Source organism: Dipodomys merriami, unplaced genomic scaffold (assembly GCF_024711535.1).
Source record: "Dipodomys merriami isolate MVZ:Mamm:240054 unplaced genomic scaffold, mDipMer1.0.p SCAF_84, whole genome shotgun sequence".
Lineage (NCBI taxonomy): Eukaryota > Metazoa > Chordata > Mammalia > Rodentia > Heteromyidae > Dipodomys > Dipodomys merriami.
Genome location: NW_027206446.1, coordinates 927,745 through 944,386, shown reverse-complemented (window position 1 = coordinate 944,386; position 16,642 = coordinate 927,745). Strand labels below are relative to the sequence as shown.

The window sequence follows — 16,642 nt, the reverse complement described above, 5'->3', positions numbered from 1 at the left end:
TTTTTAACTTGCTTGGCATGCATTATTATTATTATTGTTGTTATTGTTGTTGTTATAGTTGTTATTTGCCAGTCCTTGGGTTTGAACTTAGGCCTGGGCACTGTGCATGTGTGTGTGTGTGTGTCTGTGTGTGTGTGTCTGTGTGTGTGTGTGTGTGTGTGTGTGTCTGTGTGTGTGTGTGTGTGTGTGTGTGTGTGTGTGTGTGTGTGTGTGTGTGTGTGTGCAGTCCTCAGTGGGGTTTTTAGGGTCTGGGCTTTGATGCTGTGATTGGAGGTCCCAGGAGAAGTCTGCATAGAATGACAGTTTTCGTAGGCTCCATGTTGAGAATAGACGGTGAGAGGGTACAGAAGCAGGGAGCCTATGTGGAAGGCAATGGGGTCATCTAGGAGGCCACAGGTGGATGATGATGAGTGATCGCGCTTGACATCTGTTGTTGTTGTTTTGTGTCAGTCCTGGGCCTTGAACTCCTCAGGGCCTGGGCGCTGTCCCTGAACTGCTTTGGCTCAAGGCTAGCACTCTACCGCTTGAGCCACAGCGCCCTCTACCGCTTGAGCCACAGCGCCTCTTCTGGCTTTTTCTGGTACTGAGGAATCGAACCCAGGGCTTCATGCATGCTAGGCAAGCGCTCTACCACTGAGCCACCTGCCCAGCCCTCGGCATCTGTTTTGAAGGCAGAGCTAATGGGAATTCTTGAAGGGTTGTAAGATATATGGATATTTATATGTATATGTGTATACAGGGATACATAGACACACAAATACATAGACACACAACAGCGTGTAAAACTCAATTGCTTTTTATTTGATTGAATTTTACTGAGTGATCACTCTGTGTAATGTGAACCAATTCTAAGAAAATAAAGAAACATGGTGCCTGAATTAACTACAAAAGACTTGTGAGTTGTTTTCTTGTGCCTCTAATAACCTATTTGGCCTTGGACCACACCGATAACTTACTTTGTGATACTCAGAAGTGGAAAAAAGAACCCAAACCCCAAGTAATTAGTGAATAATGTGTAGCTTCACGACCATGGTCAAATGATGCTATTTCCCAGTGGGTACCATTTTTCTTCTTGGAGTGGAACACTGCAGAGGTAGATGTTAATCGCTCCCAAAAACACAGCTTTGCTCTTTACAATAACCATTAACACACGGCCTTCCAGCTCTGTGACCTCGTCATACACAATCTGAAAAGAAAAGACAAAAATCAAGAGTGGATCAGACGCAGCCTTGAATGCATCTTTTTAACCATTGCTTTAGTTATTGATTTTTTTGGTGCCGATTCTGGGACTTGAACTCAAGGCCTGGCCACTGTCCCTGAGCTTTTGTGCTCAAGGCTGGTGCTCTACCACTTGAGCCACAGCTCCACTTCTGGGTTTTTGGTGGTGAATTGGAGATAAGAATCTCACGGACTTTCCTGCCCAGGCTGGCTTTGAACTTGGATCCTCCGATCTCAGCCTCCCAAGTAGTAGCTTCAATGACACATATGAGCCACCAGCGCCTGGCTGATGATAATTTTCAACTGAAATAATTTAGCTGCTCTTCTCTTGTGCTCTGGGGTACCCCGGTTAACGAGGAATCTTTCCAGGCTGGTATTGTTTCTGAAACTCTGAAGTTTTTCGGGGATCAGAGCACATTTAATGGAAGTCTCATCTTAGATTTCCCCATTCTCTACAACTTCAAATGGAGAGAGACTGTGATTTCATTCAATAGGAATATATTTAAATATCTCTCAGCTCCAGCCCATCGTTGGATTTCCAGAGCCACGCTGGAACTCAAGCACCCTCTTTCTTGGCTGAAGGCTAACTCGAGGGGCGACGGATGAACGTCTGGGATTTGTGTTTGCTCCTTAGCTATTTCCTCCCCCATGGGTCAAAGTCACGCTGTGATTACCTCCGATCTACGTAATTGCAGCATGACAATGGTCACACTGGTCCCATAAAGTGTGTAGGAGTCGAACAGGCCTACAATCGGCAGGTGGGGGGAAGGTAACTTGTGTGAGATGGGGTGAGGAAAATCAAAATCAAACATACAGGAAAACCACGTGAGTGAAAATAAGCCAGGGATCACGCTACCCTCACCAACAAACAAAAATGAACAATTCCCCTCCTCCCTCCACAAATGTCCAGCTACTGCTGGGTAGTAGGCCCAATGTGAAAACTTATCACTGCAAGATCTGTATCCTCACAGTTCCCAAAGCTTCTAGAGCCTTCCTCAGCACACTAAGTATACTACTATTATTATATATTTTTTTTGGAGAGGGGAGGAACTCTCATTCCTCGTTGGACTGATGCTGACCATTATTGGAAATAATATCACCCTGAGAAGATAGAACAATAGAACGGGACGGCTTCCACTCACGATCTCGTTGTAAGTGGGGTTGGCACATCGTGGGATACTTCTCGTTTTCCTCCTCCGATCATCTCTGGGATGGGGCAGGAGGTAGAATTCGACGTGAGCACTGGGCACAGAGTCATCGGGGAGACGCTGGAGACAGAAGCGGCCATCAGTGTTCATGTGTAAGGGGCTGGGCAGGTGGCTCAGGGGTAGAGCTCTCGCCTAGCATGCATAAGGCCCTGGGTTCGATTCCTCAGTAGCACAGACACAGAAAAAGCTGGAAATGGTGCTGTGGAGCGAGGGGTAGAGCACTAGCCTTGGGGAAAAGAAGCTCAGGGACAGGGCCCAGGCCCTGAGTTCAAGCTCCAGGACAGACCAACCAACCAACCAACCAACCAACAAAGTCTCTGTGCCTCTGATCATAAACAATAATATTGATCCAAATGGATTCCGGGAAGTGGAAAGAAGAGGGTTTTTCCTTCTATGTTGTTTCTATTTCTCTTTGTCTTGTGGGTGGGTTTCTCTGTCTCTGGGAGGGAGAGGGGGGGCACAGAAATGGGGGGACAGAGGGGGACAAAGCAGCCAGGGTCCTCACTGGACACCAGGTGGAGAATGAACTCTACCACTCGTGGGTGGGGACTGGAGGGAAACACTGGGGGAGAGAGCGAGGGAAGGGGGGGGACAGGGTCCACAGAGAAACGCACTCATGACCCGACTGATGTCACTGTCACCTCTCTGCTGGTCACCTTTGTCATCACAATAAAAAAGTAACAAAGTATTCATGTGTGTAGATATCAGAGAAAACAAGTACATAGCCACTAAGCACCCAGAAGGAAGGCCGGATCGAGACTTAATCACCACTGGGTTCATCAGGAAGTAAGAGAGAAATCAAAGTATCTGTTAGAAGGAATGCTACCCAACCATTCCTAAGGAAATGGAATGATTTGGAAATACTTATTAATATCATTAACTAATATTACCATTATTACAAATTATTAAATGAAGTAAACCAGATGCTGACGGATACAGATTGCATTGTTTTCCCTCATTCGTGGGGGCTGGAGTACACATAAAATCTACAAGTAAACACACTGGGTGGAGAGCAACGGTTTACAAACCACTTAGTGGAACTATAATAGATCCTATGGAGAGATCAAATAGGCTAATTCTTCTTCTTATTCTTCTGGGGCCTGAACTCTGGGCCTGGGCGCTGTCCCTCAGCTCTTCAGCTCAACCACTTCAACGCTCTACCACTTGAGCCACAGCACCACTTCCAGTTTTCTGAGAGGTTTATTGGAGATCAGAGTCTCCTGGACTTTCCTGCCTGGGCTGGCTTTGAACTGCGATCCTCAGATCTCAGCCTCCTGAGTGGCTGAGATGACAGGTGTGAGCCACCAGTGCCCGGGTCATATAGTATAATTCTTTAAGATCGACTAAGTCAAAGCCCAGCAAAATCAAACCCCAGGAAGTGGGGACTGGACAGGGATGGGGTGGGGGTTAGGGGAGAGGGGTGGACGGATGGAGAGGAGAAGAGGGGGAGAAGGCAGGCAAGAATTCAGTGTGAATCCCCCCAAAATGTAGAAGAGCGAGGGCGTGGGTGGGGAGGGGAGGGGGGAGGACGTGGAAAGGGGGGGACGTGGCTCCAGATGTGTTGTGTCCATCAACCACTCTGTCCGACGGCAGCTCTTCCGGACAACGACTTAAAGGTGATGAAAAGTATTCAAAGGTAATGATATTCAGCACTGAAGCATTGTGTCAGGAGGGTTACAGGGACGTGTCCACTAGGCATAATTTATTTTAATTCTTTTCTTGGCAGTAAAGATCTAAATTTGCATCTTTTTGACAGATCGATTTAAGAGATGGCTAGGAATCCCCAGCTGAGCTGTGAATATTTGCCTCGGGATACCTTACACTTCTTGAGAGTCAGAGAAATTCAAGTTTAACACATCAAGGAGGGGCCGAACATTTAATGAGATGCCTTTGCGTCGTCTACAATGTCACATTTTCAAAGTGGTCTAATTAAAATAACCCCTGGGTCTACGGCTTTTAATGTAAGATTTGAAAATGGCTACAATCACTTTATGATCTAAGTTACTTTAAAATCGACTGGATGGGCAGGGCACTGGTGGCTCACACCTGTAATCCCAGCACACACACACACACACACACACACACACACACACACACACACACACACACACAATGGGACAATCTTCTTAAACGTGTCCTCCCTGGAACTCTCGAATTGTTCAAGTTGCTATTTTTCTTCTTTCCCAGTTGTCATGGCTTTGTAACTTCTCTCTTCCTTTTCCCCATGTTCCTTCAAGTCTATCCTGAATATTCTCACTTCAAAATAATCATTTGAGGATCCTGTCCACTGTTCCAAAAGAAGCAGGAAGGAGGAGGAGGAGGAGGAAGAGGAGGAGCAGGAGGAGGAGGAAGAGGAGGAGGAGGAGGAGAAGAAGGAAAGAAAGAAGAGGAGGAGGAAGAGGAGGAAAAGGAGGAGGAGGAGGAGGAGGGGGAGGGGGGAGGAGGAGGGGGAGGGGGAGGGGGGAGGGGGAGGGGGGGGGAGGAGGGGGGAGGAGGAGGAGGAGGAGGCAGCAGCAGCTTGGGAGTCTGGGTCCTGTCTTCACAACCTTTTCAGATGAAAGGTAGATGATTCTAGTTTGACAATATGAGAAACACATAATTTATAGAAGAGGGTGACTGAGGAGTTGAACTTGGGGAATGGAAATCTTAGTTTATCATAGACTATATAAATTGGAATTGTGTGTGTGTGTGTGTGTGTGTGTGTGTGTGTGTGTGTGTGTGTGTGTGTGTGTGTGTGTGTGTGTGTGTGTGTGTGTGCTGTTCCTGGGACTTGAAGACTTGAACTCAGAGCCTGGGCACTGACCTCGAGCTTTTTGACTCAAGGCTGGTGCTCGACCACTTGAGTCACAGCTCCACTTCTGCTTTTTTTTTTGGTGGCTCATTAGAGATCAGACTTTCCTGCCCAGGCTGACCTCTAACCATGATCCTCAGATCTCAGTCTCCTGAGTAGCAGCTGGGATGATAGGTGTAGACTCCCCTACCCCGGGGGTCAGAAAGGATTTGAATCATCTTTGAATCCTTCCCTCTTTCCATCCTCTCTTTATTCTTCATATCTTGAATGAGTTTCAACTTTCTCATGAAGCCGATTGGATCACATCCCTTCCTTTCTTGAATTTTCTACCAACTACGGGTTGCCTGGAGGAGCAAGTCAAAGTAAGAGTAGAAGGGAAAAGGAAATTCTTTAGTGCATCCGTTTATACCAAGCATTCTTTTTGTCTTTTAGCCATGTTGGAGCGTTGGGCTGCTGTGTTGGAGTCAGTGTCCTTGACTCGACCTTGAATATCCTGGAGTCTTTTTATAGAATGATAGAAGAACATAGATTTCCCTTTAAGACCTGGGTGTATGGACCACGGGCAGCAGGGTTCGAAAAGGACTTCAACAGCTTTAAATGCTGACATTGGTTTCTCAAGGTTCAGGAGAAAATTTCCCCCACTTTCATGTAGCTTTTCAATATCATCCCCCCCCCCCCCGCCCCAACTCTGGCAGCAAATCCTGCTCCATCAACAGCTCCCACAATTTACCAAAGAAATCACTAGCTCTCTTCTCCTCATTCTCCTCCCTGCCCCTCCACTGATGCAAATTTTACTTTATGTGCATGCCATCATTTTACTTTAAAATGATTAAATAACCTCCACTTGTCCAGCTGTCTTTTTACCTTGAGTTTTATTTTATTTAATTTTAACAACTTTGGCTGTCTTATGACCTTTGCAAAGACTTTAACGTACTCATACACAGAGCCTGGAAGAGAGAAAGAAGTCAGCAAGTTTGGGAATGGAGAATTCTCCATCTGGCAAATTCTCAGGCTGAACAATGAGATGTTTTCTCATGTTACCTAGAGATTTTTTTTTTTTTTTTGAACTCAGAGCCAGGGCGCTGTCCCTGAGCTCTTTCACTCAAGGCTGGTGCTCTACCACTTGAGCCATAGCGCCACTTCTGGTTTTCTGGTGGTTTGTTGGAGAGCAGAGTCTCCCAGACTTTCCTGCCCAGGCTGGCTTTGAACCACGATCCTCAGATCTCAGCCTCCTGAGTAGCTGGGATGACAGGCATGAGCTATTGGTGTCCGTCTCAAGCTGGTATTATTGTCAAGATTTTATTGGAGGTTTTTTTTCCCTTATAAAACCTATGGCCCTATTCTGATGCTTCATCAAAAAGAAAAAGAAAAAAAGGCAAAGAACTTTAGAGTCATTCCAGATCAAGTTTTCTAAAGAATATGAATATGCTGAAGGTAAAGAGGTTTAAGCAGACACTTCGGGACCTCTTGTAAGTGAGCCCCAGGCTTCATTGAATTTAATAGGTCATTATCTTCCCATGAATAATTTATGAGAAGTTTCCCATCCATTTTTTTTTGGTTTTTCTTTGTTTAAATATTTGCAATCATGGGGTAATGCAAGCTTTAGAGGAAAAAAAATAATCATTGGACAATGACTAGAATATGAGAAAATGATCAAAACTGGAGGTCGATGCCAGAAATTGAACATCACACACACACACACACACACACACACACACACACACACACACACACACACACACACACCCGACAAAAAGCACTTCTGGTCTGTGAGCATGCCAAATTGCAATTCTGAAGTGCAGGCCGGCCATTCAGAAAAGAACAAAGAAAGGTCCTTTTATGAAAGGAGAGCGTGTGTTAAAGATATGTACAGGAGCATAATGACTTGTGTGTGGGCGTGTCCTTTCCCACGCCTGGTGTGAAGTCAGGGGTTCAAACACAGGCGAAACCTGTCCCCAGCACCTCCACACACCAACGCCGGGCATAGATCACAGGTAGGTGATGGATGAGACCAGAGCTCATGCAGAGACTGAAACATCTACCTGTCGGCATCTAGCACTGTTCATCGGCTGAGAGTCAGAGAGACAGAGACAGAGAGACAGAGACAGAGACAGAGAGACAGACAGAGAGACAGAGAGAGAGACAGAGAGAGACAGAGACAGAGACAGACAGAGACAGAGAGACAGAGACAGAGAGAGAGGAGACAGAGATAGGAAGACAGAGAGGGATCAGAATACTTTCTACCTTCAAAGACTTTGAAAGTTCATTGCTCTTACACACACACACACACACACACACACACACGAAGAAACCAAGCAATCTGCAACAAAAAAGAGCAATGTTGGCAGGCTCCACCTGCTGCCATATTGTTCTCAACCGTCACTGGGGGTGAGACATTGGCCATTTGCCCATGACTTTAATTGTTTTTAATTTGTCGATCGTAGGACTTGAACTCAGGGCCTGGGCGCTGTCCCTATGGTCTTCAGTTCAAGGCTGGCGCTCTACCACTTGAGCCACAGCGCCACTTTTGCCCTTGACTTTATACACCAGTCTGTCTCTGTCTCTTGTCTCTCTGTCTCTATTTTTCTACTCTCTCCATCTCTCTTTCCATCTGTCTCTCCATGTTTCTCTCTGTCTCTCTGTCTTTCTCTCCATCTGTTTCTCTCTGTCTCTGTCTCTCTGTCTTCATCTGTGTCTCTGTGTCTCTGTCTTTCTCTGTCTCGATTCTTCTCTCCATCTGTTTCTCTCTCTGTGTCTCTTTTTCTGTCTTTCTCTCCATCTGTCTCTTGTCTCTGTCTCTGTCTCTGTCTCTCCACCTGTCTCTCTCTCTGTCTGTCTCTGACTCTCCCTCTCTTGCTTTCTCTCTGTTCCTCCACCCCCAAGGCCTGTCTCAGATTCCTTTTCCATACCCCACTGGTAGTGCAACTCCATCCGAGCGTAAAATGCAATTGTGGAAGCTGTCAAAGGCGATTTGGGAATTTGTCCGGGGTGGGGGGGAATGGGCAGCCACGTGGGTTAACACGGCCTTTGATCAAAAACCAGGCCTGGCCGTCCAATAATGTCGCCACGTTGATGATGATTTATTTGCCAGGGAAAGCAACTTCAATAGGCAATTTTCCAGAACGTTCTAAGGAGTGGCAACCTTCCTGAAGCAACTATCCACTTTCTAACTGGATGGCTTTGAAGGCTAAGGAAATCATATTAACCTTATAACATGTATTTAAACATAAAGCCATCTTGAATGAGACTAACAGTTGTTGAAGAAGCTCATATGTTGGGAAATGAAGACTCGGTCTGATATTATTTATGAGTACATCAATCTCTATGATTTTAAGCGTGGGATAAAAGAATAGAATATTAAGAAATGTTAAGTTAAAAGAACTTATGTACAGTGTATGTGTAAATATAAATCATGTGTGTGTGTGTGTGTGTGTGTGTGTGTGTGTGTGTGTCTTTTTTCCCTTCCAGTCCTGGGTCTTGAACTCAGGGCCTGGGCGCTGTCCCTGAGCTTCTTTTGCTCAAGGCTGGTGCTCTACCACTTGAGCCACAGCTCCACTTCTGGCTTTTTCTGTGTATCTGGGACTGAGGAATTGAACCCAGGGCCTCATGCACGCTAGGTGAGCAGTCTACCACTGAGCCACAGCCCCAGCCCCCCCAGCTTTGTTCTTGAAAGGGCCAAGCCCTCTATCCTCAGCCATTTCCACCTTCTTAGAGCCAACTGGTGATCCTTTTTACTTGACAATTAACCGATGACACAAATCTAATCTTTCTCTTAGGATTCCCCCGCCCCATGCAATGGTGCATAAGCAGCCAGGCTCATACCTACAGCTACTCAGGAGGCTGAGATCTGAGGATCGAGGTTCAAAGCCAGCCTGGGCAGGAAAGTCTGTGAGACTCTGATCTCCCATGAATCACCAGAAAACCAGGAAGTGGTGCTGTGGCTCAAGTGGTAGAGCACCAGCCTTGAGCTGAAGAGCTCAGGGATGGTCTAAGGCCCCAAGTTCTAGCCCCAGGACTGGCCAAAAATAAAATAGTGCATAATCTTACATCAGAGGATGGAGACAATCTTGAGATAAAAGCAGGGGACTTCCTTGATCCGGACACCCGGCTTACTACGCGGATACTCAGGGGCTTACATGGGCAAGACAGTGAGTTCCCCACTTACGACATTCTTCATGTGCTTCACCAGGACGGTCAGCTTCGTATCCTCATGCGACATCAGCAGTTGTATCCTGGGGGTCTTGTCTGATGGCTCCTGACCTGACGGAAACGGTGGAAATTCACAGAATCACTGGGGAGTCCCACACCACGGGGCTTTGCCAACGCCCAGGGCCTGAGACAAAGCGCGCGTGGGAGAGATGCTTCAGGCCCCGTGCAAATGCTGTCCCGCGCCACGGTCCTCCGGCGTGGCTCAATCATCCATGCAACGTACCACGGTCCTCCGGCGTGGCTCAATCATCCATGCAGCCAGAGCTGGACATCCTAGCCATTCCTAGCCATTTCCTCCCACCCCACGCCAACGGTTCGTGTGTGTGTGTGTGTGTGTGTGTGTGTGTGTGTGTGCACGCCAGTCCTGAGGCTTGAACTCAGGCCTTGGGCTGTGCCTGAGCTTTTTTGCTCAGGGCTGGTGCTCTACTGCTTGAGCCACAGCTCCACTTCTGGCTTTTTCTGTGGTTAAATGGAGGTCACCTATCTATCTATCTATCTATCTATCTATCTATCTATCTATCTATCTATCTGTCTGTCTGTCTGTCTGTCTGTCTGTCTGTCTGTCTGTCTGTCTGTCTATCTATCTATCTATCTATCTATCTATCTATCTATCTATCTACCTATCTGACTGTCTGTCTATCTCTCTATCTATGTATCTATCATCTATTAGTGAATTATGATGAATTTACTTACTTAGGTCCACAAGTGAAGATTCTTCAATTGTTTGTTGTACAGGCTCAGAGAGAAAGAAGCTAAGCACACAATCACTCTGAAAGACAAGACAACATGCATATTTATTCATTTCTTCTGTTTATTTGCTATTCTTATCGGCTGTTCCTTGAGAATATTGCCGTGCACGTGTGCTTTTATTGTACCAGTTCTTGGGCTTGAACTCAGGGCCTGGGCGTTTGTCCCTGAGTTTTTTATTTTATTTTTTGCTCAAGGTTGGTGCTCTACCACGTGAGCCACGGCACCATTTCTGGTTTTCTGGTGGTTCATGGGAGATAAGAGTCTCACGGACTTTCCTGCCTGGGCTGGTTTTGAACCGTGATTCTTGGATCTCAGCCTCCTGAGTAGCTGGGATGACAGGCGGGAGCTCCAGCCCTCAGCTTGTACATGATTATTCTAGAAGTCTGTGAGAGCTTTTCACTCACATGCTCACCAGTCCTGAGCTTCTAATCATCCTGAGGTTGTCAAACAATCTTTCCTCACTTGATTAATCAGTGAGCTTTCAAGACTGAGGTTCATAGATAATGCAGGATTTCTGGCCGATCAATACTTGTCATCGAAAGACACAAGACCTGTCTTCAAATATTAATCACGTCCGTTACGAACGCAAATATCCACCCAGCCATCTATCTCTACCTATCATCATAAATTAGCCAGGTATCAATTCTCTTCTCTCCATAGGATGATCACTTCTAAGGTTGTTCAATATGACCCTGTTTTCGAGAAATCTATCCACATTCAGGAAACTGATTACCTCATGGTTTCCTTTTTGTTTGTTTGTTTTTGGTGCCAGTCCCGGGCCTTGAACTCAGGGCCTGGGCGCTGTCCCTGAGCTTCTTTTGCTCAAGTGCTCTACCCCTTGAGCCACAGCGCCACCTCTGGCTTTTTCTGTATATGTGGTACTGAGGAATCGAACCCAGGGCTTCATGCATGCTAGGTGAGCACTCTACCACTGAGCCACCTGCCCAGCCCCTAACTGCTTTTAAATGAAACAAGCAAACCAACAAACCAACAACAGCTTTTCAGATAATGAAGAACCGCTGTGGAGGTGAACGGAACAGTTTTAAATTCAAGTCCGCATCAGTGGCTGTTTGGGGTTGCTTAACATTCTTATTCATATTTTGTTTACCAATTTTATTAAATCATCTGTAATTTAAAACTATTGATCTTTTTTTCTTTCTTTGCGAGTAGATCGATATAAAACCTAACTGGTTTTCCCCCACATCATCTGAATGTATTCTGGTTACCAAAATAATTATAGAAAAAAATTAAAGCCTTCATCCAGACTGGAATAAATGGAATACAACACTGAGATTCATTTTTCTTTTCCCTCACACAGCATCTAAAATGCTCCCATTTATTAACTGGCCAGGCCAACATTCAGAATGGGTGGAAAGATTCAGTTTTATGAGTTAAAACAATAAGCCAAATCTCTCTCCCTCCCTCCCTTCCTCCCTCCCTCCCTCCTTCCCCCCCCCCTCTCTCTCAGACACCAGGAAAGGCTGTGAAAATGGGAATTTAAGAAACTCCCGTGAGACTTTTTAAATCACAGCTGAACAGTAATTGCGTGTTACTGCCTCCTTCATAAGGTAACTTATTAAGATGTCTGGCCCGAGGTGCTGTTCTGAGTACTGCATTCGAGTTAGAGTTCCACGCATGGACTCGAAGAAGAAAGCTGTCAGCTTCTAAAGAATCGTCTGTGACTCTGACTCTCCAGCGTCACCAGAACTTGACCAGACTGAGAAATATGCCTGGCATCACAGATTGCACACGCAAGACCTCGATCCTGCTGGTGGTGACATCCTAACTACGTAGGCTGCAGCTTACGAGAAGTAGAAATTCACTGACAAAGGAAGGATTAACATCTGGGCGCATCAAGCTGGAAACAAGAATCCCTATGCTCACTATATTTGTGTGTGTGTGTGTGTGTGTGTGTGTGTGTGTGTGTGTGTGTGTGTGTGTGAGAGAGAGAGAGAGAGAGAGAGAGAGAGAGAGAGAGAGAGAGAGAGAGAGAGTCCTGGGGCTTGAACTCATGGCCTGGGCACTGTCCCTGAGTTTTTCACTCCAGCTGGTGCTCTACCACTTCAGCCACACCTCCACTTCCGGCTTTTTGCTGCTTGATGGGAGATAAAGAGTCTTCACAGGTTTTCCTGCCCAGGCTGGCTGAGAACCACGATCCTCACATCTCAGTTGCCTAAGTAGCTGGGATTATAGGTGTGAGCCACAGTACCCCAGCACGTGCTCAGTATTAAGATGATATCTACTCAGCTGGATTTATTCTAACACTGGATTTCTGCTTCAAAAGAAAAAAAAAAACAAAAAGAAACACCAAACAGTGCTTACACCACCAGTGGTCTCATTCCTTACTTAACCAGACTTTTTCGGAGTGTATAACAGTACTGAAACGGGCTAAAAAATATCCCGGTGAACATGGCTGAAAAATGTTAAAAGAAAACAAACACATCCAACTATTTGTGTATGTCAATCAACTCGAACGTGGTCCCATGTCGCTGTAACTTTTATAACAAGTGTGTAATATTCTTTATAAAGATTCCATTTAGTTCACCTTACAGTTCTACCAAGGAGAGGTACAAGAGAGAAGGTGAAATCCGAGATCTCAGTTCAAAACCAGCCAGGGCAGGAAAGTCTGGGAAACTCTTTGATCTCCAATGAACCACCAAAAAGCCCGAAGTGGAGCTGTGGCTCAAGTGGTATAGCGCCAACCTCAAGCAAAAAAAGCTCTGTGAGTTCAAGTCCCACGAACCGCCCTACAAAAAAGTTTAAGAAGCAAAAGGAACTGTCCAATTTCCCATTCGGGGTACATTTTCTCTTTCCTCTCTCCAATTTACCATCATCTTTTATGTATATTCTTGTCTGTACTGTGGCCACCTTATAAACTTATTGAGGGTATAACCTGCTTTGTCTTCATCTGTCTAATTTCTTCTCTGAAGCAAATCTGAAATTTTTCACCTGAAGTCACGTAGAGCAAGAGCTCAATATAAATTAAAAAAAATCTTTACAGAGTTATGTATAATGAGATGGAATATTTTAAAATAGTTACAGTAAATAAGTTTAGCATATATTGGAAACCTGAATTTGAATTTTAGCATTAAGGCATGATAATATTATAGGTTGTAGCTTCCTTCCTTCCTTCCTCCCTCCCTTCCTCCTTCTTTCCCTCTTTCCTTCCTTCCCTTTCCTCCTCTTCCTCCCTTCCCCCTTCTCTCTCGTTCTTTTCTTTCTTTCTTCTTCCTTTCTTTTTTTTTTTGTCGGTTGTGGGGCTTGAACTCTGGGCCTGGCCGCTGTCCCTGAGCTCTTCAGCTCAAGGCTGGTGCTCTACCACTTGAGCCACAGCTCCATTTCCAGTTTTCTGAGTGGTTCATTGGAGATGAGAGTCTCACGGACTTTCCTGCCCCGGCTGGCTTTGAACAGGGATCCTTAGATCTTAGCTTCCTGAGTAGCTAAGATGACAGGCGTGAGCCACCAGCGCCCGGCCTCTTTATTTCTTTCCTCTTTCTCCCCAACTTTCCTCTCTTTCTTCCCCTTTGACATAGAGGAATAAATACTATTAGAAACAGGTTGGTGGTTATTCAAGATATCCAAGTTATTCAAGATATCCAGCCTCCTAGCTGGAATATTCTAGAAGATTCTGGAAGAGGATCCCTTCCTGGTTCATTCTCATGGGCCATGGAACACTGAATAGAACAGAAGATGACGGATTCCCCGGGCATGGGGGAGAGCCTTTGGCTTTGTGCATTCATGGTGTGTGTGTGTGTGTGTGTGTGTGTGTGTGTGTGTGTGTGTGTGTGTGTGTGTGTGTGTGTGTGTGTGTGTGTGTAAAACCACAATGGGGGCCGAATTAGGGGCCTAGAACATCTCTCCATTTCCCCCAGCCCCTTCTGAGCACTCTCGGTGGAAGCATCTAGCACCTGTCCAACACCCCTGGCGGGCCCCTGAGATACGTACGTTGGCCACGGCCTGCGATCCGCCTGTTATTCCCTCCAGGTACCGGTTCAGGTCTTGGAATCTCTTGCGAGGCGAGCTCATGAAGGGTAAGTGCCACCAGTGTGGGAACCTGGCGGAGAGGGGAAATCGAGTCACGGCGTGGACATGCATCTCTGAGCCTCGGGAGCTACTCACGGGCCGGTCTGCAGGCATTTTCCTGGCAGGACTGGGGTCGTACGGGGTAGGCAAGCTGTCCGGAATCAAACCCCTGATTGCCTTGAACAGGACATTAATTTATATGTCCTTGTGGTTTGTTCTTTTCATCCATGTGGGGGCTGAATAAATAGTCCACAGTTTATTGGTTTTGGTCTCCCCCCCAAGAAAGAGTTCAGATGATATGGTTTCTTCCGGACTTGCACAGACATAAATGAGCTAATTAAATTAGACCTATTTACCAAGTGACATCTGTTTCCCAGCTGGCCTCAGGCTGTTGGAAAACAAAGTCAGTAGCGCTTTCCTGACTCATACACTTCGCTCTGCACTATTTGAAGCTGCATCTTGGGGGTGAGTTAGACTCAAGCAGGACCGGTTCCTAGAAGGGACATTTGTGACACATTTTGTTGCAAACAGCTATCTAGTTAGGAATCACCCCACGGGTTCCTCTGATTACTGTCCTCCAGATCTCTGTCTCTCTGTCTCTGTCCGCTCTCTCTCTTTGTGGTGGTCGTGGGGCTTGAACTCAGGGCCTAGGTGCTGCCCCTGATCCTCTTTGTGCTCAAGGCTGGCACTCTACCACTTTGGCCTCCAGCTCCATTTCCGGTTTTCAGGTGGTTCATTGGAGATCAGAGTCTCATGGACTTTCCTGCCCGGGCTGGCTTTGAACCGCGATCCTCAGACCTCAGCCTCATGAGTAGCTGGGATGACAGGGGTGAGCTACTGGCATCTAGGAGCATCCTCTCTTTTGTGACATTTATGACTAAATGGCTCTATTATCTCATTTATTGATTCTTGTTAGAAATATCAAGGAAGTGCAAAATGTTAATACATTTAGATCATTATCTTCTAATAAAAAAAGAGTTTATGGCAGATCAAAATATTAAATTCTAGGGGCTGGGCAGGTGGCTCAGCAGTAGAGTGCTTGCCTAGCATGCATGAAGCCCTGGGTTCAATTCCTCAGTACCACTACACAGAAAAAGCCAGAAGTGGTGCTGTGGTTCAAGTGGTAGATCACCAGCCTTGAGCAAAAAGAAGCTCAGGGACAGCGCCCAGGCCCTGAGTTCAAGCCCCAGGACTGGCAAAAAAAAAAAAAAAACAACTAAATTCTAATGGACTAAACATTTGCATCTGGATTTAGTTATTATAAAATTAGTACCAATACCATGAGTCAAGAATGTATAGTCGGTTGTTGGTGGCTCCCGCCTGTCATCCCAGCTACTCAGGAGGCTGAGATCTGAGGATCACAGTTCTAAGCCAGCCCAGGCAGGAAAGTGTGTGAGACTCTTGTCTCTAATGAAACACCAAAAAGCCATAAGTGGAACTGTGGCTCAAGTGGTAAAATACAAGCCTTAAGCAAAAGGCCCAGGCCCTGAGTTCAAACTTTAGGACCAGCACATAAACAAAATTTAATAGACATATAACATATATCTCAAAAGGATAAACTATGGTCTTATTAATATACATTTGCCTAGGTTGGTCTTGAACAGTAGTCCCCCTATTTTAGCCTCTCAAGTGGCTGGAACTACAGGCTTGAAAAACTATGCCTGGCTGGGTGTGGGTTGGTCACACCTATAAGCTTAGCTACTCAGGAGGCTGAGATCTAAGGATCATGGTTCAAAGCCAGCCCAGGCAGGAAAGTCCATGAGCCTCTTATCTCCAATGAGCCACCAGAAAACCGGAAGTGGTGCTGTGGCTCAAGTGGTAGAGCCCTAGCCTTGAGCAAAACAAATTCAGGGACAGCGCCCAGGCCCTGAGTTCAAGCCCAAGGACTGACAAAAAACAAAACGATGCCCTGCTCTACTACTAGTAATTTGGTTTGCCTCTTTTCTGGTTCTCAGAGCACTTTTAGACCCTCGGATGATGTGAAGATTCTGGTTACTGGGATGAAGATGGAGGAGAGGAAGGAAGGTGCCCCTCTTTGAACAGAACCATTTTTAAAAGCCTCTTCGGGAAGAGCTCCTAGAATTTGTAAAAGCCGGAAGAACTTCCTGCTCTGTGCAGGTCTGGGAAATATCCAGAAAGACAGAGAGGCGAATTGGAAGGCCGGGGCTCTGCACTGTCAGCAAACCCAGGAGTCAGCGGAAACTCGGCCCTCCTGGTGCGTTTCTAGGCAGAGCTGTGAGCCTTGAACTCAGAGAAGGGTCAGACCTGAAGGCCTTCCCTTCCCCTCCCTCGATTCCTTCAAACAGCTTTTAAATATCCGTGTCTGTCCCTGGCCAGACAGTGGAACACAATCCGAATTAATCTGGACCCTGAGAAGAAGGCTAGGGAGGGACAGTGGCTGGTAATTTCATAATTCTGTACGTTACTTCACTAAGCAAATGGT

General features: G+C 46.1%; 1 protein-coding gene across 1 annotated transcript in view; it reads right to left on the bottom strand.

The window, feature by feature from the left end:
* Positions 1-842: 842 nt before the first annotated feature.
* Positions 843-16,642, bottom strand: part of Pik3c2g (phosphatidylinositol-4-phosphate 3-kinase catalytic subunit type 2 gamma) — a 120,614-nt gene continuing 104,814 nt past the window's right edge. Inside the window, exons 27-31 of the mRNA XM_070011653.1 lie at positions 14,122-14,230; positions 10,120-10,195; positions 9,383-9,477; positions 2,361-2,486; positions 843-1,186 (exon numbers count right to left, since the gene is read on the bottom strand). Of these exons, the coding sequence (XP_069867754.1) occupies positions 1,034-1,186; positions 2,361-2,486; positions 9,383-9,477; positions 10,120-10,195; positions 14,122-14,230 (559 nt within the window). The 3' untranslated portion in view covers positions 843-1,033. The remainder of the gene's footprint in view (positions 1,187-2,360; positions 2,487-9,382; positions 9,478-10,119; positions 10,196-14,121; positions 14,231-16,642) is intronic.